The sequence below is a fragment of the Eschrichtius robustus genome, chromosome 8 (assembly GCF_028021215.1).
Source record: "Eschrichtius robustus isolate mEscRob2 chromosome 8, mEscRob2.pri, whole genome shotgun sequence".
Taxonomy (NCBI): domain Eukaryota; kingdom Metazoa; phylum Chordata; class Mammalia; order Artiodactyla; family Eschrichtiidae; genus Eschrichtius; species Eschrichtius robustus.
Genome location: NC_090831.1, coordinates 11,821,574 through 11,846,932, shown reverse-complemented (window position 1 = coordinate 11,846,932; position 25,359 = coordinate 11,821,574). Strand labels below are relative to the sequence as shown.

At 40.8% G+C, this 25,359-nt stretch overlaps 1 protein-coding gene across 1 annotated transcript in view; it reads right to left on the bottom strand.

Moving 5' to 3' along the window:
• The window catches only part of GLI3 (GLI family zinc finger 3), a 288,050-nt gene that overhangs the window by 96,411 nt on the left and 166,280 nt on the right, over positions 1 to 25,359 (bottom strand). Inside the window, exon 4 of the mRNA XM_068550331.1 lies at positions 21,451 to 21,556. Within this exon, the coding sequence (XP_068406432.1) occupies positions 21,451 to 21,556 (106 nt within the window). The remainder of the gene's footprint in view (positions 1 to 21,450; positions 21,557 to 25,359) is intronic.

The following is a 25,359-nucleotide window of genomic DNA, read 5'->3' as shown; positions in this document are numbered from 1 at the left end:
ACTGTGGAAGATAGGCTTCTGTATATTCACTTTGGGGGAGGAAAGGTCCAGCGAAGCCAATCAAAAGGAGAAGCCAAGCAAATATTCATAACTCATGTCAGTCATGTCCTTTGACAACTGGAGCAATGTTATGTTTTATACAAGAACAATGCAATTGTTTATGGCTAAAAATGATTTTATTCCTTCCTGAGAAGACTGCAAAAAATAATTTGCTAAAATTGGTCTCTACTCTGTACTTTAATAGAACTCTATACTAATAGACTAGGATTCCAAGGTCAGGAAAAGAGTCAAAAAACTGTAAAAGAAAGTCCATTCAAACAACTACAATGTGCAATGCACTGTTATTAACAAGAGTTCTTAAACATACTATTGGTTCAAATAAGCATTTGGATATAAATAACCACATCTCATATAGCATGGGGCTTCCTGTCCCAACTCACCCTTGTATAAAGAAAGTGCCTTGAGACTTCCCTGGTGGTCGAGTGGTAAAGAATCCACTTTCCAACGCAGGGGATGCGGGTTCGACCCCTGGTTGGGGAACTAAGATCCCACACGCCATGGGGCAACTAAGCCCGCGCACCACAACAAGAGAGAGTGAAACCCGCACGCCACGACAAAGATACCACCTTGATGAGGAAACAGCTGTGGTTGCAGGAGAGAGATGTCCAGCTGTGACGCTTTCCTAACCCGATGCCTGGCAGATGGGGGGGGACGGAGAGCTGGTCTCAGTGGTCAGCTTCTGGGACAGTTGATGGGGCCTGTTTTCTGAAGCCCTTCCCAACTGTTCTGCGGTAACAAGGCGAACAGACACTGTCCTTTTCTCCCTTCTTTCCCTAAGATAATAAGTTGTTCCCTTTTTCCTTTGGATGCTCTGTCTTCCTCTAGTGGGGCAGGCCACCAGGGAGGCCAATCCAGCCAGGCCCGCAGGACCAGGGGGCCGTCCTGTCTCAGCCTCCTCCTTTTTTTCTCCCTGCAGTGGGGATAGTGCCTTTAATCAGCTGTTCTGCACCATCAGAGTGGCAAGGTCTCAGATTTAGACTGAGTGCTGGGTCAACAAGATCATTAAAAGTCTGCTTTGCTCCAAGGCTCTTTAGGCCTAGATGGAAAAGCAGAGCTGTACTATTTAATGTTTAATAAGAAAATATACATAAAGCATTTAGCCGGGGACCTGTCACGTGGTAAGTTTCTGAGTAAATGTTGGCCCCTATGACCAACGTGCTCATTCCTACTGCTGCTGTTGCTACTAGAGCTCTGGGTGGTCAAGGTCAAAGCCACGCTGCTTTCATTGTATCCTTGTGCATTCCTTTCCTCAGTTCTGGAGCCGGCCTGGGTTCAGCTCTCCTGACACCCTTGGTGTCATCTAGGAGGGTCCCCGCGAACCTCTTTGGACAAAGCAAAGAGATTAGTGACTTTACCTGACCATAGGAAAATGGATGGGATTTTTTTTTTTTTTTCCCCCCTGCAAGTAAATTCAAGGGCATGATTATTCTGTAACTTCACTGCCATGAAAAAAGAAAACGTGGTGGTGCGGGGACGAAAATTTCAAAGTCTGATTTCTCTGACATTCCTGCCAACTTTCCACTCATTCTAATAGATCGGAATTTTTTGGAATTTGATGAATTACCAATACCCCCCAAACAGCAGGCAAAATGGCAAACTAATGTCCTTTTCCAAGAAGAAAACACATTGCAAAACAGAAAGATGTTGAAACACAACAGTGTGGCGTGACCAAGGACTGAGTCTCATGAACTAACAGCATCTAGAAAATCCCTGGGTCCTATGGCATTTGTTCCTCAGTGTTACATCCTTCCTTCCTTCCTTCCTTCCTTCCTTCCTTCCTTCCTTCCTTCCTTCCTTCCTTCCTTCCTTCCTTTCTTGTGTTAACATTTTCTGATAATGTAGAATTCTATCAACCATGACACCTTCTGGTAGGATCTGAGCCACAATACCCGCCAGGTATAAGGAAAAAGGACAGTAAAGTAGTACACAGGATTCAATTAGAACTGCTGATTTAATTAAGTAAACAAACAAGCCTGTGCTTGTATCATTTACCTGGAAATTTCCACCATTTAAGGTCAACAGATACTTAAAACATCTCAAGAGCCCCAAGCCAGGATTTTAAGTGAGAAGTCTCCCAGCTGGAGGCTTCAGATACTGAGTGGACATAATTAATTAGAAACAGGAAGTGAGGTTCCACAGTTTAATCCTTGCTTCATGTTGAGTCCTCTTACAGATGGTATGGAAGACATTCATAACAAAGACAGTGTGCATCTGGAACGCGGACCCAAGGAGAGGTGGGGCTTCTGTACTAACTGATATTTTGTAAACGTTACTTCAAGAAGCAGGTCGAGTAAATCCTCTATCAACAGCAGTCTGGCACGTTGTTGCGCTTAGGTGCGTCTTCCAGGACAGGAGCTGGTGTGGACTTTTTCTCCGGGCCCGTCATCATCATAATCCTCGTAATTATTATGATGACTGTTAACTACAGACGAGAGTGTTTACTGGGTTGTCTCTTATCATCCTTGGCAAGATGCATGTGACTCACACTTTCCCTCATGCTTTAAATCATCCCTCTTTTAAGTGATAACAGAGATGTCCATCAAGGAACTATCATTATCTAAATAGCTCTCCTCCAGAAGAAAATCCCCCAGGTTTGCTAGGGGCCTCTGGCTTAGTAAAGGTGAAAATAAGAGGCCCTTTTAAAGTGCCACGCTCTTTAGATTTAACTGGAATTAGACCTTGTAAGACTCTACTTCATGTGGATCAAGACTTTATATCCCAGGCACACTTCTTGATATTCTAGACTTTTAACCCTTCTTGATATGGAGCGGGACCCTACGGTCCTTGCCCCGCCCCCCGATCCATGTCCTCCGCCTGCCTTCTGTCTGTGGAAAACTTTAGCCAAAAAATAAGTTTAATCAGAGAAGTGAGAAAATGGAGAAACAAAGGAAAGCAGTCAGAGGAGACCAAATCATAACAGTTTAGTCATTAAGCACAGTCAAGGACTTTTAGTTCCTTCTCAAGGGCTATGAAATAAAGCAAACTTTCCTTTCCACCAACCTTGCCTCTTTATTGGCTTTTGAGCGGTAAGCAGCCAGACCCCATTTTCAGTTACATACTGAGGGTGTCAAACTTTTCCAAAATAAGTTAAATATGAAAGGCGTATATCTAATGATCTAATGTCCTGGGGGAACAATTTGTCTATATTATTCCATAGAAAAGAAGCATTAAGCGCTACATAAGGAGACAGCAATGTCCTTAGGGTTCTTGTCACCCTGGCTTTGGAGAACTTTGCTCCAGGAAAAGGGAATAACATCAGGAGAGGCTGAAGATCCGTCTGGCCACTGGAAGAGGAACCACACAGCCTCTTGCTGCACTCTGTTCTGCCCCAGTGAAAGCAAGTCTTCCGACACCACCAGTAAGGATGGGTTGAACTGACTGGGAATATCTATATGATGTGTGGAAATCACCTGTTCAGATTACCCTCAGAGAACCTGCACGGGACCACAGCCTTTCTGAAGACAGCTTTTTGGGCTTTACTTTTCTCATCTGTAAAATGGGAGGATTTGGATGAGATGATCTCCACTCCACCTACCAGGGTTAAAGTATCTTTTGGTCCTAAAATCCAATGTTTTCTATGATTCAAACCATTTGTTTCCATCTGCCTTTGAGCAGCTTTGACAATTCATGTTACCAAGTCTGTAACTTGAATAAAGTTTAGTTTGGACATTTAGTGACACTTCACTTGAGTCTCATTTTCCTTCTTTGCTCCCTCTTTTTTTTCATTTAAAAAAAATTTTTTAATTGAAACATAGTTGATTTACAATGTTGTGTTAGTTTCAGGTGTACAGCTGAGTCAGTTATATATATATATATATATATATATATATATATATATATATTCTTTTTCAGATTCTTTTCCATTATAGGTTATTACAAGATATTGAGTATAGTTCCCTGTGCTATATATGGTAGGTCCTTGTTGGTTATTTATTTTATGTATAGTAGTGTGTATACGTTAAGCCCAAACTCCTAATTTATCCCTCCCCCTGCTCCCCTTTGGTCACCATAAGTTTGTTTTCTATGTCTTTTGCTCCCTCTTTTTTTTTTTTCCACATTCTATTTTTTATTTTTTTAACATCTTTATTGGAGTATAATTGCTTTACAATGGTGTGTTAGTTTCTGCTGTGTAACAAAGTGAATCAGTTATACATATACATACATCCCCATATCTCCTCCCTCTCGCTGTTCCCTCTTTTGAATGGCATTGCCATCATCATTGCGACTGATGTCCCCCTGCCCCTGGCCACTCTGGTCTTCAACTTTGATATTTCTCCCTGGAGAAATGAAAGGGTCTGGCTTTATGCTGATTGGATTTGGATGATGATGGATGAGCAAAAATTGCAACCATGTAGCCATGCAAACAGTTCGGTACTGAGCCTCAGCTTAAACCCTAAAGGAGCTTTTACCAGTGAGTTCACGGCTATTAGATGTTTTTATATTAACAACACTTTTCCCATCCAGGTTTGTGCATTTTATCTTTATTCTTTCACATCCTGAAATTGCTTGGATAACAGAGAGGGTTTATATATTATACACACACACAGACACACACACACACACACATTTCTAACAGCAGCCTGAACTTTTAAGGGAAATTGAAGAGGCTTTGTGTCAAGTACAGCTAAATCCAGCCTTTCCATATCAAACCTCTGCTAGAAAATTACTGTGCAGATGATAAGGCAGAAAGATATAATAAAAAGTGACTCTACTCAATTTACACTGCAATATTGGTATGACTGAATATTTCTCATTCAGGTGCCTGATAAAATCGCTAAACTGTATTGCAGATAAATAAAGGAGGCTTCTGTCAAGAATAAACACCATTAATCATGAAGTCTTACACTCTGAGAGCCTGTGCTATGCATCTGCACAAATACACCAACACAGCCAGCAGGCAACATATACTTCCCTGCTTTATACCCTTTCAGGCTGAAGTTGGCCTCCTTTTTCATTTCGTATGATTCAAGCAGCAAGAGCATTTTGAAAACACTCTCTTTGCATTTTAACTTTACAGTCTGCAACTGGGTCCTTTATTACAACATTGAGGAAAAGTCAGCTGGGTTCTTGGGGGAAAAAAATGCTTGACGATGAAATAATTTTTTTGTTGATTACAAACCTACACAGTCAATATATATATGATCTATACTGTATTTCATCAAAGCTAAGATGCTATTGATCTAAAGACCCAGCATTATTTTAGGAACCACTCAGAAGGATGGTTCTTCCTTATCACCTTCAATTTTTACTTTATACTTATGAAAAGAGCTCTTTCAGGCTTATTCGGACAGAGGCATTGTCATATATCACTGTAGTACTTGCACAAAAAGGAAACTCTAAGGCAAAGTAATTTTATTGAGATACCTGTTGCTGTACACCTGAAACTAACAAAATTAAACTAAATTAAATTTAAAAAAAGAGATACTTGAAACTTCCTCATGACTGCCACTTCCCAGTAGCAATCGTAAAACACAACAGACTGGAAGATACATTCCAATTTCAGAGATGTTAAAAGGTGAAGAAAAGATGGACAACTTAGAACAGACGGCTTAAATATGGTAATAGACACATATTCGGTCATTCTGCCATTTGTCAAACACTTATGACGTGCCAGAGACTGTGTTATGTGCTATCTATTTGCTCCTTCATTGAATTCTTGATTCACACGGGACTGAATAATTAAACTGGGCTTGGACAGAGTAGGTAATCTGATAGTAAATACCCAAGCTGGATTCAAATCAAGTCTATAATTTTAAACACAAAGGAAAATTACTCCAAGACAAATACAAATATGTGCATCCATGCTTAAATGCACTTATATTTTAGCATTATTGAGGCTTTTAAACAACCAGGACAGTATGGTTTTTCCAGTGACCTTTTCACTCCAAAGGGAATTGATTTGAACATTCACATATTCATGGGACACACATGGCGCCCAGTGGCCCTGTGCACCGGTGGCCGAGGGATGTGTAAGGCATCACTAGAGAGTGTGGGGAAAAAAGCAGGAGGTACAACCAGAGTTTGTGCAAGACTCTCCCAGCAGATCTTCACAGGAGGAAAGAGGGCAGGAGAAAAAACTGGCATGTGGGCATGTACGTATCAGGGCCATGATGCTTTCATAGATTCCTCTTCTAAGGAAAAAAAACCATGAACAAACCTAAACTTTCCATAACCGTGGGATGTTAAGAAGGCATCTGAAACATCATTTAATCCAATGGCTTTACTTCACAGATGAAAACAAGGAGACCCAGAGAGGTCAGGGCCCGTGTTCAAGGACCCAGTGGATTTGTGGCAGAGCCGAGATGGAAATGAGTGAGGCCCACATTTATTGTGAAAACAGCTTATACAGTGGCTTTAAGAAGAGGCTCATCCGAAGCCAGGTGCCAATCGAGTTAGGTTGGAATTTTCTGGAATTACACTTTGAAACCCGGAAAAAAAGCATTATCATGGGCCAATGTCACCAACTTTCTATTGGGTGGAGAGGAGGAATGCTCAGAGGCGATTACTCAGCAAAGCTGTAATCCAGTCCTACTTGTAAGGGATGTTTAATTGTGTTACACAGGAAGTATTCCAACAGCTGTGTTTTGGCTCCCTGGGGGATCTGTTTTCAGAGCCCACTCCAAGGAGGAAGGGCCTCTTGTAGCCAAAAGAGGTTTAATTCCCATCTTCCAAATCTTCTTTACTTCCCATGTAAAGAAGCACCGTGATCCCGCAGAGTGGATGCATTTATTTGCCGAAGAGAACACAGACTCTCAAAGAAAGACCGGGCCCCGCAGTACGCAGCCATTCCAAGGGCTCGTAAACATCAGACACCAAGAGCTCAGTTCGAACCAGGACCAGCAAGAAGATAAAGGATCCCAAGAAATCAGAACCAGGCCCTGGCCACACGGCTCGGGACCTTCCCCAGTTTCTTAAGGAAGAGCTTCTGTGTCTATATGGGCATTTACAATGCATATAATTTTCATCACAGATTGTGTGTTCAATCATTTCTGAAAAACTCTTTGGTCCTCTTTGGGGAAGTTTCAAGTCAAAACCACTTCCCGGCACATTGTCGACAAATGGAGGTTCCCTGTTAGGTATAGCACACCCTACCTGCCTGTCAGAGTCAAGTTTCTCATGTGTTAAAAAATGGGTAAAAAGAGGTGAACAGACAGACCCCTTAGAGAATTTTATTCTTAAGACAGCTGAATTTTTTCTGGCGGTATCACAATGCTTTCACAATACCTATAATGAAGGCATAATTCATTAAAGAATCAAATATTTAATCTATATTAGTAGAGGTTAAAAAAAACATAATTCATAAGTCTGTTCACTGACCATCTCTGTCTCAGTCATAAACTGTACTTCAGAAAACATATGCACAAGAAAATACAACGGCTATGATTAGGATATCTGCATAATTTTCATTACTGTTGTTCATTATTTCTACACAGACATGCATTTTGTACAAAATAATTACGAAATTCCAGATGTAGATTTAACTTGAATGGAGCTAGTGGGCTCCCCTCCCACCCGGCCCAGGACAATTTATGTTACTGAATTGGGCATGAGTATAATAACCTGAACTGTCCTCTTTCAAGAGCCTGATTCACGTTGAAAGGACTAGTACCCTCCTTCCATGAGTTTCAAGCTAGCGATGATTCAACAGCAGCTATGTTATTAAACCAGAATGAAGCACTACCCTCTCGCTAATGAGGTTACAAAATGTCTTTAGGTCTCCGTGTTAGGGGCACTTACAAGCACTCTGCTTAGCAGAGGTCCACGGCACTTCGAAGCTGTGGACTAATCACCCAGGCCGGAATCAAATGGGCTGGAAGAATTCGGAGACTTGGCTCCGAGGAATGTAATTCATGCAGAAAAGCGCTGTCAGAGCGAGGCCAGGGAACCTCGTGGGAAGAAAGCAAAATAAACAGTTCAACAAAGAAAACAAAGACGGGCCAATAGCCTTTTCTAAAGCTTGAGTACACTGAGACTTCAGTGGGGTCCCCCAGACAAAGACCTCATCAAAGAACACCCTTGCAAAGCAAACAGACCCTGAAGGACGTTTCCCTCCTGCACTGGGGGAGAAGCGCCCAGACTCTAGTTTTCTGTCTTTCCAATTCAACTTCCTCTTACCTTCCTCCTCCCAGCAAACAAAGAAACACCAAACAACAACAATCAAAATAACTGAACAGTCCTATGTTTGTCTGGGTCCAAAGATGGGGGGAGGTGGGGAAGTCCAGCCAAATTAAAAACAGTGCAGTGTAGTTTCTGACTGTACTTCAGGTCACGGGAGGGCCCTCACCAGTGTACGACCCGTCCAGGTCAGAGCCACACAGCCTGCTCTGCACACCCCAGAGATGGAGAGAGACTCAGGAAGGGCTCAAGGACTTTCGCTCTGAAAAGTCTCACAAACAGCACGTGACATCACCAACCGGGTGCCTGTCAACTTGGAGAGGATCCCTCCATAGAGCTCAGTGCAGCCTTAGGCCTGAGGTTGGGCCTCTGCTTTCAGCAGCCCCCATACCCCCAATTCCCTGACATCTGGCAAACTCTTGAATTGGACTCTTCTTCCCTCCATCCAGTAACTATTGATACATGTATCTCAGCAGCCCTGAAATCCAAAGTCTGAGTGACCAGATTTTGAACATTAAAACAAGATTAAAATACTTCAGGCTGACCTTCTTTTTCCTCTTGACTACTTCCATGAAGAAGAGGATCATGCAGTCTTTTATCGGCTAAGCTCCAGGACAGGCTGAGATGACCACGAGGAAAATGGACAGACGTGAGCACCGTGTATGTGTGTGTGTGTGTGCTTATATATGTATGTGAGCATGCAAATATATATATATAGTGTGTGTATATATATGTATGAGTATATATATATATGTATGTGAGCATGTAAATATATAGATATATAGTGTGTCTATATATGTATATGAGTATGTAAATATATATATATAGTGTGTGTGTATATATGTATATGAGTATATATATATGTATGTAAGCATGTAAATATATATAGATATATAGTGTGTGTATATATGTATATGAGTATGTAAATATATATATATAGTGTATGTGTATATATGTATATGAGTATATATATATGTACGTGAGCATGTAAATATATATAGATAGTGTGTGTGTATATATGTATATGAGTATATATATATGTGTGTTTGGGGGGTGTATATGTGTGTATATATGTATGTGAGTGTGCATATATATATATATATAGATAGGTAGTGTGTGTATATATGTATATGAGTATATATATGTGTGTTTGGGGGGTGTATATGTGTGTATATATGTATGTGAGTGTGCATATATATATAGATAGATAGCGTGTGTGTATATATGTATGTGAGTATATATATGTGTGTGTTTTGGGGGTGTATATGTGTGTGTGTATTTATATATGTATGTGAGTGTGCATATATATATAGTGTGTGTGTATATATGTATGTGAGTATATATGTGTGTGTGTGTGTGTGTGTGCATAGTGAAATAACAGAAAATGCTTACGTTAAATAAAGAAACCCAAAATGTTAATATTAACACAATCTCATATAATCCTAATTTTCATGTGTTATATCCCAGGCAAATACGGTAGGAAAAACCTTTAAAAATCAGAGACCTCTTTAGAAGTCTGATTGCCTTTTTTCCTGATTTAACCTTTGAATCTGTTTCTGAAAACTTTCACGGCTGTGCACAGTTTATATTGAAAACCATGTATGCTAGGAAGATGGGGATTTTGTTCCAGGGAGGAGTCAGAGATCACTTTGAATAGAGGCAAGAAGCATTTTAGGAAGCTAGGAATGCTTTCTTTGGACCCTGTCTTCAAAATGTAAATCATATTCAAGCAACAGGGTTTGGTGATCTGTTTTGCAAATCATTTGGCAGGTCATTTAACTGCCAGTACATCTCTTTTCCCACCTTACATAATAAAGACACTGTTCACTTCTGGTGAACTTGGCAATATTTGAATACTATTTGAATGTATTTGGAAGATGGTGATTCTCCGGTTAGTGCTAAACTCATTCTAGGTAGTAGAAGACACACATGAACCTTGTCAGGCCCTGGGAATTATTTAATGCACTGAGTTCTGCCTTCAGGCAGAAGCTCTTACTACTTAGGAATGACTGGGGCCTGGGGGTGGGGGTGGGCGGTGTCAGGTTCCTTAGGAACTATTCACAGGTACCCACTAGCAACCAGCGCTGAGGGACCCTCACAGGTGAACTTGTAAAAGAATGCCTTCAACTGCCGCTCATTCATTTTGGTATTAATGAATTAGATTTTCAGATGGAGGCTAAGTTTCTATTCCCTATAACAGTCTCAATGGCAAAATTTTTAATGAAATTATAATCTCTCTGTAGTTGGATAAGAAAGTTTTAAATATCTATAACTCATAAACATGTGGGATGTTTCATTACCCAGAATATTCGTGGTTGAATGTTAGAAAATCTATAGCTTTGGATTAGAGATCCTTATTTTTTTTCTTTACTGGAAATGTACAGTCAGCCCTCTGTATCTGGGGTTTCACATCCATGGGTTCAGCCAACCATGGATAGAAAATATTTGGGGAAAAAAATTTTCTGGAAAGTTCCAAAAAGCAAAACTTGGAAGTTGCAGCATGCTGGCAACTATTTATGTAACATCTATATTGTATTAGGTATTGTAAGTAATCTACAGATGATTTGAAGTTTATGGGAGGATTTGCATAGGTTATATGCTAACACCATGTCATTTTATATAAGGGACTTGAGCATCCTTAGATTTTGGTATCCAGCGGGGGTCCTGGAACCAGTTCCCCACAGATACAAAGGGAGGGCTGTACTCTCATGCCCTAAGGCAGTTCCTGCCACTTCTTACCTTTCTGAGTTCAATTCCCCTCGCTGTGTGGAGGGAGAGAGAGAGAGAGAGACAGGGAGACAGACAGAGACAGTGGGAGAGGAGAGACCGGAGGTGAAGGGTATAGATCTCTCATTACACTTGACATTTTTCAACACCAGTGTTACAAACATTGATACAGTGTCACCAGTTCAGCTGGGTTAAAGCAGGAGGTAAACATGGGACCAATACGCCATTTAACTGGTTAATTTTTACCCAACTGCAATGTCACGATGCCCATTACTGTTCTGATATGCCTCTTACAAAGATCACATCAGAACTAAAAATGGTCCATATATTTATTTCAAATTTCTTTTCAATAGTTATCTAATGCATGTTCTGCAACACATCACATCACTACCCTTGGACTCAGAGGATGAGTTTGAAAACAGACCTTCCTCTTGCTCTTTCCTTTTAGTATGCTTAGTTGGCTCGGATGACCAAAGATGCAAAAATCTAGCTAATTTGTTACTTAGGATTCAAAAAGTTAGCAGGCAGGTTACTGGAAACAAATCTGCGAACATTGTTGTTTTGTTTTGTTTTTTTTCTGTATGAATTTCGCTGGGGGCAGGGGTGGGGATGCAGCAATAACAAAAAGAAATGAGTGACAGGCAGCCCTGTGTCCCCAGCCTTTGTTCCCCTGGGGAAGGGTCTGAAATGAACTCAGCCTGCTGAGCGGCTATAGGAAATGGCATGTCTTTGTTTAGGTTTGGAAAAAGCAGGTTCTGTTACCTAAGTGAGGGAGGGATGGCCACAGAGGAAGAACTGCAGGCAGCTTGGGTTTGGGTGGTATTTATCACCTAAAAACTAACCGGAAAGTGCCTTCCCGTTGGGACAAATTCTGTGAAAGTTCAATTTTCTCCAATGCATACTTTGAAAACTAAATACAGCGATGGCAGTAAATTTCTGTTTTCTTTGAAGCCAGGCTTAACATGAGTGGAAGCATTGTACACAAAGAGAAAAGTCTGTTACAGCCCAGTGCCCCCCAGGCCCCTTGCAACAGGCTGGACGGCAGGCTCTATAGAGCTGGCAGCTTCCGGTTCAGTGGCCGTGAATACCTTCAGTCAATATCTGCTCCCGGCCGGACTGCTGAGCCCAGCACAAAGAACACAGGAATTTATCCAAGAAGCTGGCTCTCAGACTCTCTGAATATGCACTATAATTAGGGCCTGCTTTCTCTGTAACCAATGACCGAACTCAGTATTTCAGTCATTAGAAATGTTGCAAGACAAAACTATTCTACATAGGATGGATAAACAACAAGGTCGTACTGTAGAGCACAGGGAACTATATTCAATATCCTGTGATAAACCATAATGGAAAAGAATATGAAAAAGAATGTATATATATGTACAACTGAATCACTTTGCTGTACAGCAGAAATTAACACACTGTACATCAACTATGCTTCAATAATTTTTTTTTTAAAGAAAGGAATATTGCAAAACAGAAAAATGTAGTATGCCCTTGGAGTACCATTTATTTGCTTCATGTTCATTTCTTAATGCAAAGTAAAGTGTGTGTGGGTTCATCTGGATTGATACCGCCAGCTCATTAAAATTTTTAAAGTTTAGGAATTGAAGCTCACCAATATTTTCATACTTAGACTGGGAACTGTGGATGTAGGTGGTCTACGGTAGTGCTTGAAAATGAGGCAGACTTTACATTTTTTCAGTTGATCATGAGAAATGATACCCAAACAATAAGACTTATTTTCTTTTTTGTGAACTGATATGATATGCAACAAGAAATGTTGGGAATAGCAGTGGGAAAGCCTGGTAGTCAAAAACATGGTGCATGGCATCACTTATAAAAAAAAGAAAAATAAGGCAGAGAAAGGGGGTAGTGAGGCTAGAAAGGGGGTGTTCTTTTAGATCAGGCCTTGGGAAATTTTGTATTTTAGGCTTTTCGGGCCATGTCCTTTATCTCAGCTACTCATCTCTGCCCTTGATTGCTAAAGCTGCCATAGACAATAGTAAATAAGCGGCAGTCACTGGATTCCAATAAAACAAGTCATGGGCTGAATTTGGCTCACAGGCCATAGTTTGTCAGTCCCTGTTCATTAGATGGTTCTTCATTGAAGACCTCTCTGATAAGGAGATGTCTGTGCAGGGAAATGTATGAAGTAAGGGAGCAAGCCATGGACGTCTAAGGGAAGGAGGTTCCAGGCAGATACATGTTATGATCTCATCCAACATGGCTTACATTTTATAGGGTACACAGCTGTAATCACTGACCACTATTTATCCATGTTTTCATATGGTCTTCTCAAATGCTACTGTTTTTTTCAATATTCTGCCAAGTGGATGAATCACAATTCACCCAATACTCCATGTAGCTGGATATATAAATGTCCAGCTGTTGGGGGTTACAAGTTCCACAGTAGCAAACCTTGATGTGTATCTTATTTTGTTTTGTTTTGCTACAGACAAGGATTTTTCCAGCTCTTCTCCTCACTGCCATGTTCCTATCTTAGAACTTTGCAGAAGACGATGACAGCCAGTGACACTGAAAATTTCCTATCAGGTATTGTTAGAATTATTTGGGTTCATCCAGTAAGTAGAAACTAGAGCACCAAAGGCCCCAGTGTTCGTTTTCATGAGCAGAGGATGAAAAGTCAAGTGCAAGGAGTGTAGTGTCTGATGTCTAGGTTTAAATAATGGCACAACCATTAACTTCTCTGTGTCAAGGTTTCCATATCTTGGAAAGGAGGCTAGTGATAATAACTCCATCCTAGGGCTGAATATTCTAAGTACTACATGAGATAGTTTTGTAAAGTTTCTAAAATTGTGCCCACAGTAGTAGTCAAAAATGTCACTTATGGCCATTATTATATTTTTTATGTGAATGGTCTAGTCATTTCTTTTTCCCCCTTATATTTGGAATTTTGGTATTCATATTACATTATCAATTAAAGATTGCTAATTTCATTAATTTTATTGCCACGTGAGGGGCCTGAGAAGCAGCTATTAAGTTCAATGGTACCTAGTCACATAAGGTGACCTCAGACCTTCACAACCAGTAACTAATTTAATATCGGGGAATTCATTTGGCAGTGGAGAGCATCTGACACTGCGGTAGGTATTTATATTAACATCATCTTCAGAAGGAATCGAGCTTTTGATTTTGAGTCCTCAGTGTGCTAGCTTTGTTGGCTTGAGGTGACACACTCTACCAAAGTAAACCAACAAAAACAAAAGAAAGAGGATGGCAGTCATCCTGCATTGGCCTAAAAAAGGACAGCCCATTATCACCATGGAAAACAATATTTATCCAGGAGCCACTCTGCAAAGGCACGGGCTCAGCCTAGCAAATGCAAAGACATACACAGGTGGTCTTTGCCCCCAAGAGATGTGATTATAACCTAGTTCATTTTCTTTTCTTCTCTTTTCTATTCTTTTTTCTTTTCTTATTTTGGAGGGTGGAGGTGAGTGTTACAAAATGTTAGCTACAGTATTTGATGTATAGGCCTACCTGGGAGATATTATGGGTTCGGTTCCAGACCATAATAAAGCAAATATCGCAATAAAGCGTGTCACATGAATTTTTGGTTTCCCAGTGCATACAAAAGTTATGTTTACAATATACTGTAGTCTATTATGTGTGCAATAGCATTATGTCTAAGAAAAAGCCAATGTGCATGGCTTCATTAAAAAATATTTTATTGCTAAAAAATGCTAACTATCAGTGAGCAAATGCCGTTGGAAAGATGTATCCATAGACTTGCTCAATACAGGGTTTCCAGAAGCCTTCAATGTGTAAAAAAATTAAATATCTGCAAAGCACAATAAAACAAGGTATGCCTGAAATCTGATATGTCATCACACTTTATCGGTCTCAATAACGTTTACGGTAGAGCACAAACACGGGGGAAAAGGGCTTGCCCGTGTTAATTTTAAATTGTACTATTAAAATATCCCAAACAAGTTATGCCCCCAAATACAAATACAAGGTTTTGCTCAATCTCTACATTTTACTGGAGGCTTTCCCTGTGAATGAAAATAATGAAATCACTATTATGTATTATGAGACCATCACCAAATTTTAAGTAGATGGCTAGATTAAAGGCTGCTTTTGAATAATTATTAGATGAATTCCCACTAAGCAACTCTCACACAAGGTGCTGAATCCAGGGAGGGAGGGAGGAGAGGAGGGAGGGAGGAGAGGAGGGAGGGAGGAGAGGAGGGAGGGGAACTGAGTAGTAGTTCTGGTCCTCCACTTCCTCTTTCTTTCTCTAAGCTTTTACCATAATACTCTATCTTTTCTTGGAGTTTCCTCTGTCTGGAAAGAAATGTATTTATTCATACTCCAAACTTGCTACTAGTCTCCCCGCTCGGAACCCTAAAAGGCAGTCATAACCATGGTGGCGGCGGGGGGAGCCTCATTTATTTCCAAATCCCCCTCTCTCCCAGCTCATATTAATGATCTACCGCGTCCTGCCCTCTCCCCAGGCGCCACGAAGTGGACCACTTTGAGTGGGAGGAGCAGCTCTATCATACTTCGGTGAAATAATTCCAGTGAGTCAGGCAGCCTTGGAAAGAGGCACGTTGACTCCACTAAGAGAAGAAAGAGCTGCCGAGTAGAAGAGAACATGAGAACAGTGCTCAGTTCCCCCAGGAGAGAAGAGATGAAGCTGATTTTGTAAACTGAATTAGTTAAGTGGATGGTGAAGTGTGACAGACGGTCAGAGCGCTGGCCTGGGATGCAGCTTTGGGATGCAGTGCTGCCCGCATCCATAGCACGAGAGAAGGGTAGCTCTCGGCTCCACTGGCAAGATCTGTGGGGCTCGAATTATTGTAATAAATTAGTAACTGAGGCTGATCCTGCTTTGAAAAATGAATTGCCAAGCTCAGCAGAAGCAAATGGACAGTCCGAAATTCACAGTGGTCCATAAATGAGGAAACTTTGGCTCAAAAAACCTGTATGTAAAAGATCGATACTTTGGGGACTTCCCTGGCGGTCCAGTGGTTAAGACTCTGCTTCCACTGCACGGGGGCACGGGTTCGATCCCTGGTCAGGGAACTAAGATCCTGCGTGCCGTGCGGTGCGGCCACAAGACAAAACAAAACAAACAAAAAAATTACTTTCAAAAGTAAGCGTGCTTAAATGCATTCTAACACTAAAGCAAAGGAAAAAAAGCACACACTCAAAATGCAAGAGAAAGAGCGCTTTCTTCATTAACGTGAAAGTAGTCACTTGAAAATGCAACTGTTTCTAGGGGAGAGGGATGTAATATTCCCATTGTCTGAATTTCCAAGTAGAATTTTATTTTATTTTATTTAAAAAATTTTTATTTTATTTTATTTTATTTTTTTCAACATCTTTATTGAAGTATAATTGCTTTACAATTGTGTGTGAGTTTCTGTTTTATAACAAGGTGAATCAGCTATACATATACATATATCCCCATATCTCCTCCCTCTTGCATCTCCCTCCCACCCTCCCTATCCCACCCCTCTAGGTGGTCACAAAGCACCGAGCTGATCTCCCTGTGCTATGCGGCTGCTTCCCACTAGCTAGCTATTTTACATTTGGTAGTGTATATATGTCCATGCCACTCTCTCACTTCGTCCCAGCTTACCCTTCCCCCTCCCCGTGTCCTCAAGTCCATTCTCTATGTCTGAGTCTCCAAGTGGAATTTTAAAACAAGTAGTAAGCCTTAGCCTAGAGAACACCATCAACTCCCTTAGGTTACAACAATAGCTCCTGGAGTTATGCAACCCCACAGCCCTGATGGAGACAACGGAGAGCAGGAAGCAGAGAGAAGACCAAGGAGTAGAAATAACCACATGAAATTTCTGCCTCGACTATGTGGCTACAGATTCAGGTTCTATCACTAACGCTCCGAACGATCTCAGCAACATAATAAAATATACTCATTGATATTTTTCTAAAACATTGTACTTTTTTCTACATGGCTTAATAAAACATGGACTCTGTGGTCAAAGCAAAGGATTTGAGAGAGAACGAGACACTCCAATTAGCTATTGAACATAAGTTCTGGTGAATTCAGGGGAGAATAACTTTCAGAAGAAAAGGGAAAATTCCCCATATCCAGTGTTTCTTAATTTTCAAACTACTTAAATTAAATAAACGTAATGCAGGAATCATACATTTCTCTGACAACCTTTACATGACAACTCAGGGAAAGATGACACTGACATTCCATGTCCCCCTTAGAAATCCCACATCCGAATTCATGATTTCGAGTTAAGAAAGGAAATACTAATAAATTCTAACATTATTTCCAGTACTGTAGTTGGAACAATGTAAATGTCTATACTCCGTCTACACTGCCTAACCATAAACTCTGGAGAACACTGTGAGAGTAAGTCGGGTAAGCTAAAGGCATTCCATTTAACAAACTGGGTTCTTTAACACAAACTGACGCATTTCCGTACATATTTATAAGGCTTGGTGGTTATTATTAGGCTGTAATTGCAGTTGTTCTAACACCTAATAAGCCATGGTTGGAAAAACAAAGGCAGGTTAATTTGTGATTTCCTGTACTCATTCAGAGGCAAATTAAGTGTCAAACAGCTAATACAGAGCATATTTCATTTTCTGAGATTCTAATTTAATTCCGCACCATATCATTGACGCCTTAATATAGGGTGGTTTATCTAAAAGGAGGAGCAATTTACAAACCTCTTTCAATAGAATCATTAATGATAGGATATGATAGCATAATTATCGCAGTGTCTGCCATCCTTCTAAACAGAGACCTGTTGGCATTTCCATCATCAACACACATCCTGTTTCAAGAGACTCACAATTTAATTTTTGCAGTTGGCACCAGAAAAACAATCATGTGTATGAAACAATGAGAATATCCCCAAATGTTGTCTACTTATAATTAAAAATATTTATTCTAAAAACTCCGTAAGCTCACTTGATCTCATTTTCTAGAAGCTAATTATAAAACAAGCATTTTGGAATTCAACTTCTAGATAAAATCATTTTATTTTTCCAGGCTACTGCTTTAGCCCCTTGGCAAAGATGTGCTTTTAAGATTTTAGTAACCAAGCTATATTTGCCTAGATTAACCTCCACGCCCAAAATGATCTGATCACAGGCAGCTACATTTGCATCACAGAAGGTGCCAAAGCATCCCAGGGATTCAGGATTGAGCCAGGCCAGAAGAGAATCTCAATATTTGTCACGCCCCCAATTGTCACGATGCTAACTTTCGACATTTGCTTAGAGCATCCTGCTTTCAAGGGCGCTCACAAGAACGCGATTTCATTGAACTCTTGGATTTGCGATCTGGAGAGTCGGGCAAGGCAGGTAACTTCATTTCCACAGAATGAAACCAATATATGGAAATTGTAAGTTGCCAGTTCCCAGCACAGAGCAAGATTGGGAGTCAAGCTCTCTGAGTGCTGGTCCACTGTTTCCCAGACTGGACACCTTGAAGGTCTACTGAGCATGTTTTACTAAGTGCCTGGCCAAGGGTTAGGCAATGCCCGCAAATCTAGCAGGGGCAGTGACCGCTAAACAATAATTGACCAGGCAAGAGGATTCGGCTGCGATAAAGGCACACAAGGTTCTCTGAGGAACAGCCTCTGGGACAGCCAGCAGAGGTGATTTTGAATTAGGCCTCGAGGGTGAGGAGTTTAACCAGCGTTTGCCATGCAGGGAGGGAAGACCACTGAGGGTAATACAGAGAGAATGTCACATTATAAAAGCACAGAGGTGAGACTGACCCCAGCTTCCCAGAGCCTCCTCCATAAGCTCAGTGTCTCCACCCAGGACCCCGCTATGCCGAGCAGTCCCAGGAGACCACAAAGCACATGCTCACCACGCTCTGTGCCCAGCAATGACATTCCCCTAGCACCTCCAGAACGTGTGTTGGGAGGCTCAGGATTATCTACAAGCCTTACATCATGAATCTTTGGTAACTAAACATTTAGGCAGCTAGAGAACAATTTAGTCAATTGCTGCAAAATTATCCTAAAGCTTGGCTGAAAAAGCAGGAAGTAGGACCATCCCTCGGTATCTGAAGGGCATTGGTTCCACAACCCTCACGGATACCAGAATCCGTGGATCCTCAAATCCCTTATATTAAATGGCAAAGTACTCGCGTATAACCTATGAACATCCTCCTGGATACTTTAAATCACCTCCAGATTACTTATAATACCTAATACAATGGAAATGCTCTGTAAATAGTTGCCAGTGTGCTGCAAATTCGAGTTCTGCTTTTTGGAACTTTCTGGAATTTTCTTCTCCACTATTTTCAATCCAAGGTTGGCTGAACCCTCAGATGCAGAACCGGAAGACACAAAGGGTTGACTATATTAAAACCTATAAAAATCCCTGATCAGCAGTCCTGTAGAAATTGCAACCCTCTCCCCTAGGATTCTCCAAACGTGACCTGCCTTATCCTGTGGTGTTTTTATCTCTAGCAAGCTAATTCTTTAGATACAGCAATTAGGGTCTAGAACATACAGTGTGATCTACACGAGGGCTTGCTGTTCTTACATTCTGCCAAAGAACCAAGACTTGCGATTTTTACTGATAAATTCATATTTGAATTTAATTACAAGGCAAACCATAATGAACGCAGAGGAACTAGTTTATTCTATCATGTAAACTCATTTTTTGAAATTTCTCTATAAGATGATTTTTTAAGAGTGAGGCACTCTGAAATCCCATAGAAAATCTGATTTAAATTACTTCATCACTTCAGAGATTGGAGTCTGGGAGAAATCAGCTGTCTGCATCTCCCAGGCCCGGTGGGCCCTTGCTGGCTCTGTACCACAGGGCAGATCCTCGTCTGAGACCCTTGTGGTCCCATCTGTACTGCAAAACTTTGGTAGAACAGGATGAATTCCATAGCAGTTTTCGGCCTGAAATTGAAATTTCCTTCCCTTTGTATTAGGGGGCTTTAAATTGGCATCTTGGTTTTATTTGAGTGTATTTTTACCAGGCTTTAGAAGCCTGTAAATACTTACTTGTGTTCTAGTGAAAAGTTGAAGAATAAGTCACAAGTTTCTGCATTCTCTCTCCCTAAATATCCACTTCTCCTTTAATGCTTATAGAAATCTGAACACAGATTTATGACTTACCTCCAGGCAAATCTGCTCTGAAATTACAATTCAGTAATGGGAGATGGATCCAAAAAACTGTGGGTAAAATATTATATGTGTACTTGGGCATATAGTTAGGGTTGTTAGTATCAATTAATTCTGTTCACAGAGGAGGACTTGTTTTAAAACAACTTCATTTTTCTTTGGCGTATATGTAATTACACAGATGTAACTAAAAGCCATGGAGATGCAATCTACCATCCAAATAACTAGCAGTATTCTTCAAAGTATTATTTGGGCTTTTCTAACTTTACTCTCTCAGAATGAAGGGTGATTACCAGATATGACTAAATGTAAAATCAAGGCCATTCATAAGGGTCAGCGGCTCCCAAAGATTGACTCCCCTTGTTATATAGTATATATCAGTTTTCTGCAAACGAAGACCATTTTAGTTTAGGTGAGGGCTATCCTGACTACCTGATCTTCTTTCCCCCCTAACCTGAGTAAGATCACATTAATTTCCAGGAGATTTTCTTCTTCCTTTTTTTCTTTTTTAATTTTTATTTTATATTGGAGTATAGTTAATTAACAATGTTGTGTTAGTTTCAGGAGTACAGCAAAGTGATTCAGTTATACATATACATGTACCTATTCTTTTTCAAATTCTTTTCCCATTTAGGTTAGTACAGAATATTGAGCAGAGTTCCCTGTGCTATACAGTAGGTCCTTGTTGGTTATCTATTTTAAATATAGGAGCGTGTATACGTCAATCCCAAACTCCCAATTTATCCCTCCCCTGCACCTTTCCCCTTTGGTTAAGCATAAGTTTGTTTTCTAGGTCTGGGAGTCTGTTTCTGTTTTGTAAATAAGTTCATTTGTATCATTTTTTTTTTAGCCTCATATATGATATTTGGCTTTTCTTCTTCCTTTTCTAATGTATGTTATTACACCCATTCTCTCCTTTTATCTTTGTGTAAACTATGTGCTCGATCACATTTGCCATTTTGTTTGGGTGACATTCCCATCAATCAAGTGACCGTTGGTGTACACACCACAGGGGCTATGAAAATTTACCATGAAAATTTCATTACGATGCATCAGTGATCCCTGGAACAGGGCTTTCCCGTAACAGAAATTGGAGCATGAAAAAGTTCACACCCACTCTCGACCAAATACATATCCTGAGTGGTAACCTTCCATTAAGCCCAATTTTTTAATTTAGTATTTACAGCCCACGGAACACATGTCAGCAAAACTATATAAGAAATACTTGCCAGCCACCTAGTGTGACAGGCGTTCTTCAGGAAGCAGTGGGGATTTGCTTCAGTGAGTGCAGGAACATATAAGCTTGCTGTATTTCAAAAGTAAATCTTAGACTTCTATCACATTTTCAAAGCCCAGTAGCTGTGCTGGTAACAAAAATCCTGAGATGGTGAAAGCCAGTATTTTGTGCTATTTCTTTAACAGGTAAAGTTGTAATACTTACACATGCAACGGAGGGATCGGAGACGGATCATAATGGTAACGGCCCTCATGGTGTCTTGCATCGATTGGTACAGGAGGATGGAATGCAGGAAAGAGATGAGGAGGGTCTGAAAAAGAAAGAAAGTACAGCCTGTATAAATGGAACACTCTGAAATGGAATGCCAATCCATGAAACCACACCGCTAACACTGTCTTCACAACTGATGCTGAATCTACCTGAAGAATTTGTGGAAGAATTCTTTACAGTTCAGAACCAAGCAGATACTAATATCAGCACCTGAGGCAGTAAAGCCTCTGAATGCAACTTGAACGCAGGCAGGAAAGCAAGAAAGAGAAACAACACGTGCTCCTACCCGGCAGGAGGCCGGCCAGAGGGCAAGGGCCGCCACGAAGCCAAGAGGAACAGACTCCAAAACACTTTTTTATTTTTATGTTTTATTTTTGGCCTTGCCACACAGCTTGCGGGATCTTAGTTCCCCAGCCAGGGATTGAACCCCGGGCCCCCAGCAGTGAAAGCACAGAGTCCTAACCATTGGACCGCCAGGGAATTCCCCACTTTTTAATTTTAAAATGACACTGTCAAGTGAGTTTTAGACAAAGACGTAATATCACTACTAGCTTTCATTTCTCCCATACCCATGATGCTTTGTAAGGAAAAGAGTCATGTTCAAAAGTCCCTGCTAGGACAGGAGTAAAGACGCAGATGTAGAGAGTGGATTTGAGGACACGGGGAGGGGGAAGGGTAAGCTGGGACGAAGTGAGGGAGTGGCATGGACATATATACACTACCAAACGTAAAATAGATACCTAGTGGGAAGCAGCCGCATAGCACAGGGAGATCAGCTCGGTGCTTTGTGTCCACCTAGAGGGGTGGGATAGGGAGGGTGGGAGGGAGGCTCAAGAGGGAGGGGATATGGGGACATGTGTATGCATATGACTCTTTTACTTTGTCGTACAACAGAAACTAACACAGCATTGTGAAGCAATTATACTCCAATAAAGATGTTAAATAAAAAAACAAAAGTCCCTGCTAGAATGCATGGCACGTGTACACACACACACACACACACACACACACACACTTTTTAAAATTTTAAATGCATGCTCCCCCTCCATCTTGTTCTAGGTCAGGCCTCCGGAATCCCAACACAGGGGCAGCAAACCTATAGGCTGGCCAGAGAAATGCTACATGGCCTGACAGAGGGCGGTTTGGCGCAAACTGAAGGTTCCTTCCCTGCCGCCCCAGCATTCCCCTGGGACCCACACCAGCCTCCCCTCCCGCTCTCAGTCATCACTGTTTTGGGGCTCCCGTGTATGCACGTACTTAAAATAGTTCTTCTACCTCCATTACTTGCCCTGATTATCTCTGACAAATCTGAAAATAAACTTTTTTTTCTAAATAGTGATTCACTGCAAGAACTGAAAATAGTTTTACCAGGTTGTACCATGAGAAGCACCACTGATACTAAGGTTTTTCCCAAGTTTCAAGAAGCAGTAAAGAAGTCCAAAATCAGGAGGTGAGCCTCCACGGCTCAGAGCCCGATAAGACAGCAAACATACAGGCACTCGGAACTCGTGCTGCAAATGTTACCTTCCACATGTGGTCGTCCTGGAAGCCTGCATGTACCTATCACGCTGCTGTTCCTCAAAACAGTCCCAGGAATTGATGTGTACACCAAACATGCCTCAGAAGGGCTTTGAGCTTCTACCAAAAGTCTGAAGATTTTGCCTAGTGTAGTAGGCGGCAAAAGGAATTCCAAATGACGCCCTGCAAACAGGCTCTGAGCGATGGCTGGAAAAAGTGACACAGAACCTCCACGTGGGGCAGGGGAGCGGGTGTGTCAAACACAGATTAGGGTGTGACTGCACCTCCCACTGTGAACCTCCTTAAGTCCCGGGGGTGACCATTATACATGTGCTTGTTGAATTCAAGTGGTTTTCATTTTCCTCCCTATACATTTCTCTTTTTTCCAAAATTTCTTCAACAAGCATCTTTTAGAATGTAAACAAAAGAGCTTTAAAAAAAAATAATTATGATGTCTTACTTTCCTTTTTTGAGACTTTGCCCCTGTTGCCTTCCTTTGAGAATCTAAGAATATGGTTAGGAGAAAAAAATGAGAGAAAAACAATCAATGTACAGCATTACACCACTGACAGCACTACGGAGGCACCGAAAGCTAAATTCCGCCAGATTTAGAACCCAGAAGAAGAGGTTCTACGGCACTGAAAATGTCAATTACTCACTGCATTTTGTGCTTGTTATACGATAAAGCAGGGAGGGAGCGATACAAGGGAGAAAAGGAAATATCTCAGTAATGTCTCATCATTGTCACAGCAATGCTGCAAATTCAACAGGTGAGCGATGTGCTGACTGCCTGATCACACTTTATACATTTTATAAAGTCCATACGAAAAACTCATTTCTATTTTAAATGCACCACTTAGGATTTAATATGAGACGATGTTGGAATTGTTTTTTTTTTTTTGGTAACACAAATCTTGATAGTTTGTGTGCTAAGTTGAAAAGTTTACCCAGCAATGTCCTGCAGAGCCCAAATGTCCTATTTCATTTAACCATTTTGTTAGAAAATGACGTATCCTTCCTAAAACAACGTAAAAGTGAGTGGAGTCATCTTTTGCATGAGTTTGAAAGTCTGACACCTACTCAGTGAACGTTTCCTGATTTTAAATTTTGAACAGGTCCAAATGAATCATTGGCATTCGGGGTCAGGTGGATGAGAGGTCACGGGGATCGGGGGTCAGGGAGATGGCCAGCAGACCCAAGAGTAGTTCTTTCTCTTCTTCCCCTGTTAGTGGTCACTGCTGATTCGAACAAGGTTGCTTCCAGCGGACTTCAAACTTAACACGTGTCATGGGCTCTTGGAAACCGGAGGAATAAACCTATTAGAACTGGGTGTAAATTAAGCATTCATACCATCTGACACACCTCCTAAGGTTTTTCCCACACATCATTTTATAGGGCGTTTTGAGGGACTTTGTGACAACCATGTCAGAGTTGGAAGATATTTTCACTTATTTACTTCCTGGTTCTTGGCTGTGTGCCGTGTGATTAAATTCTCTGCAACAGATAAGTGGGTGTTAACTGTATCTGCTTTTCTCTATGTGGGTGCAGCTGTGAATTCAGAAGAAGCACAAATCCAGATTTTTCATACACACAAGGGCTCAAAATGTGTGAATTTATTCTACCTTCAATATATGCCCCATATATCCAGGAAGTAACAGTCATTATTTTTTATATGAGTGTTTATAATAACATTGCAAAGATTATATGCACAGGGGGTGAAAACCAGGCACATAACTCAATAAAATCAAAAGCATGTACCCAAGCAGTATAAATCTTTACCCCAAGGAAAACTACAAGATTATTACAGATATTTAAAGGCATTGCCATCCTTTTATTTTTAAGAAATTAACAGGATTTAAATTCACTGTCTCTCTCTTTCTCTCTCTCTCTCACCCTCTGTCTTTCTTTCAGAATGAGAGAGAAAATGACCAAGCATTGAAAAAATATTTAAGAGAAAAGAGTTAGGGTTAGGGTTAGGGTGAGGGTGAGGGTTAGGAATTACTGGGGCATTTAGTAGTCATTTCTCACTGTTGAGTGTATTTTGTGAGTTTAAAAGTTAATTCTGAATGAAAGTATGTGATGCATCTTGCAGCACTGTTTACTCCAAGTGTTTGTTTATGTCCCAAGGAAATTTATGAATTCCACATTCTGGAATCAGGTTAAATAAAGAGCCAAAAAATATGGATATGATCTGATTTCATCAAAGACATCTGATTTTAGTTTAAGCGTTTTTATTTCTATTTGTTTCCTTCTCGATTTAGTCGAAAATAACTAAAATAACTATTGGTCTCCTGGACCAATAAAGTCTGTGCGAACAATTATACC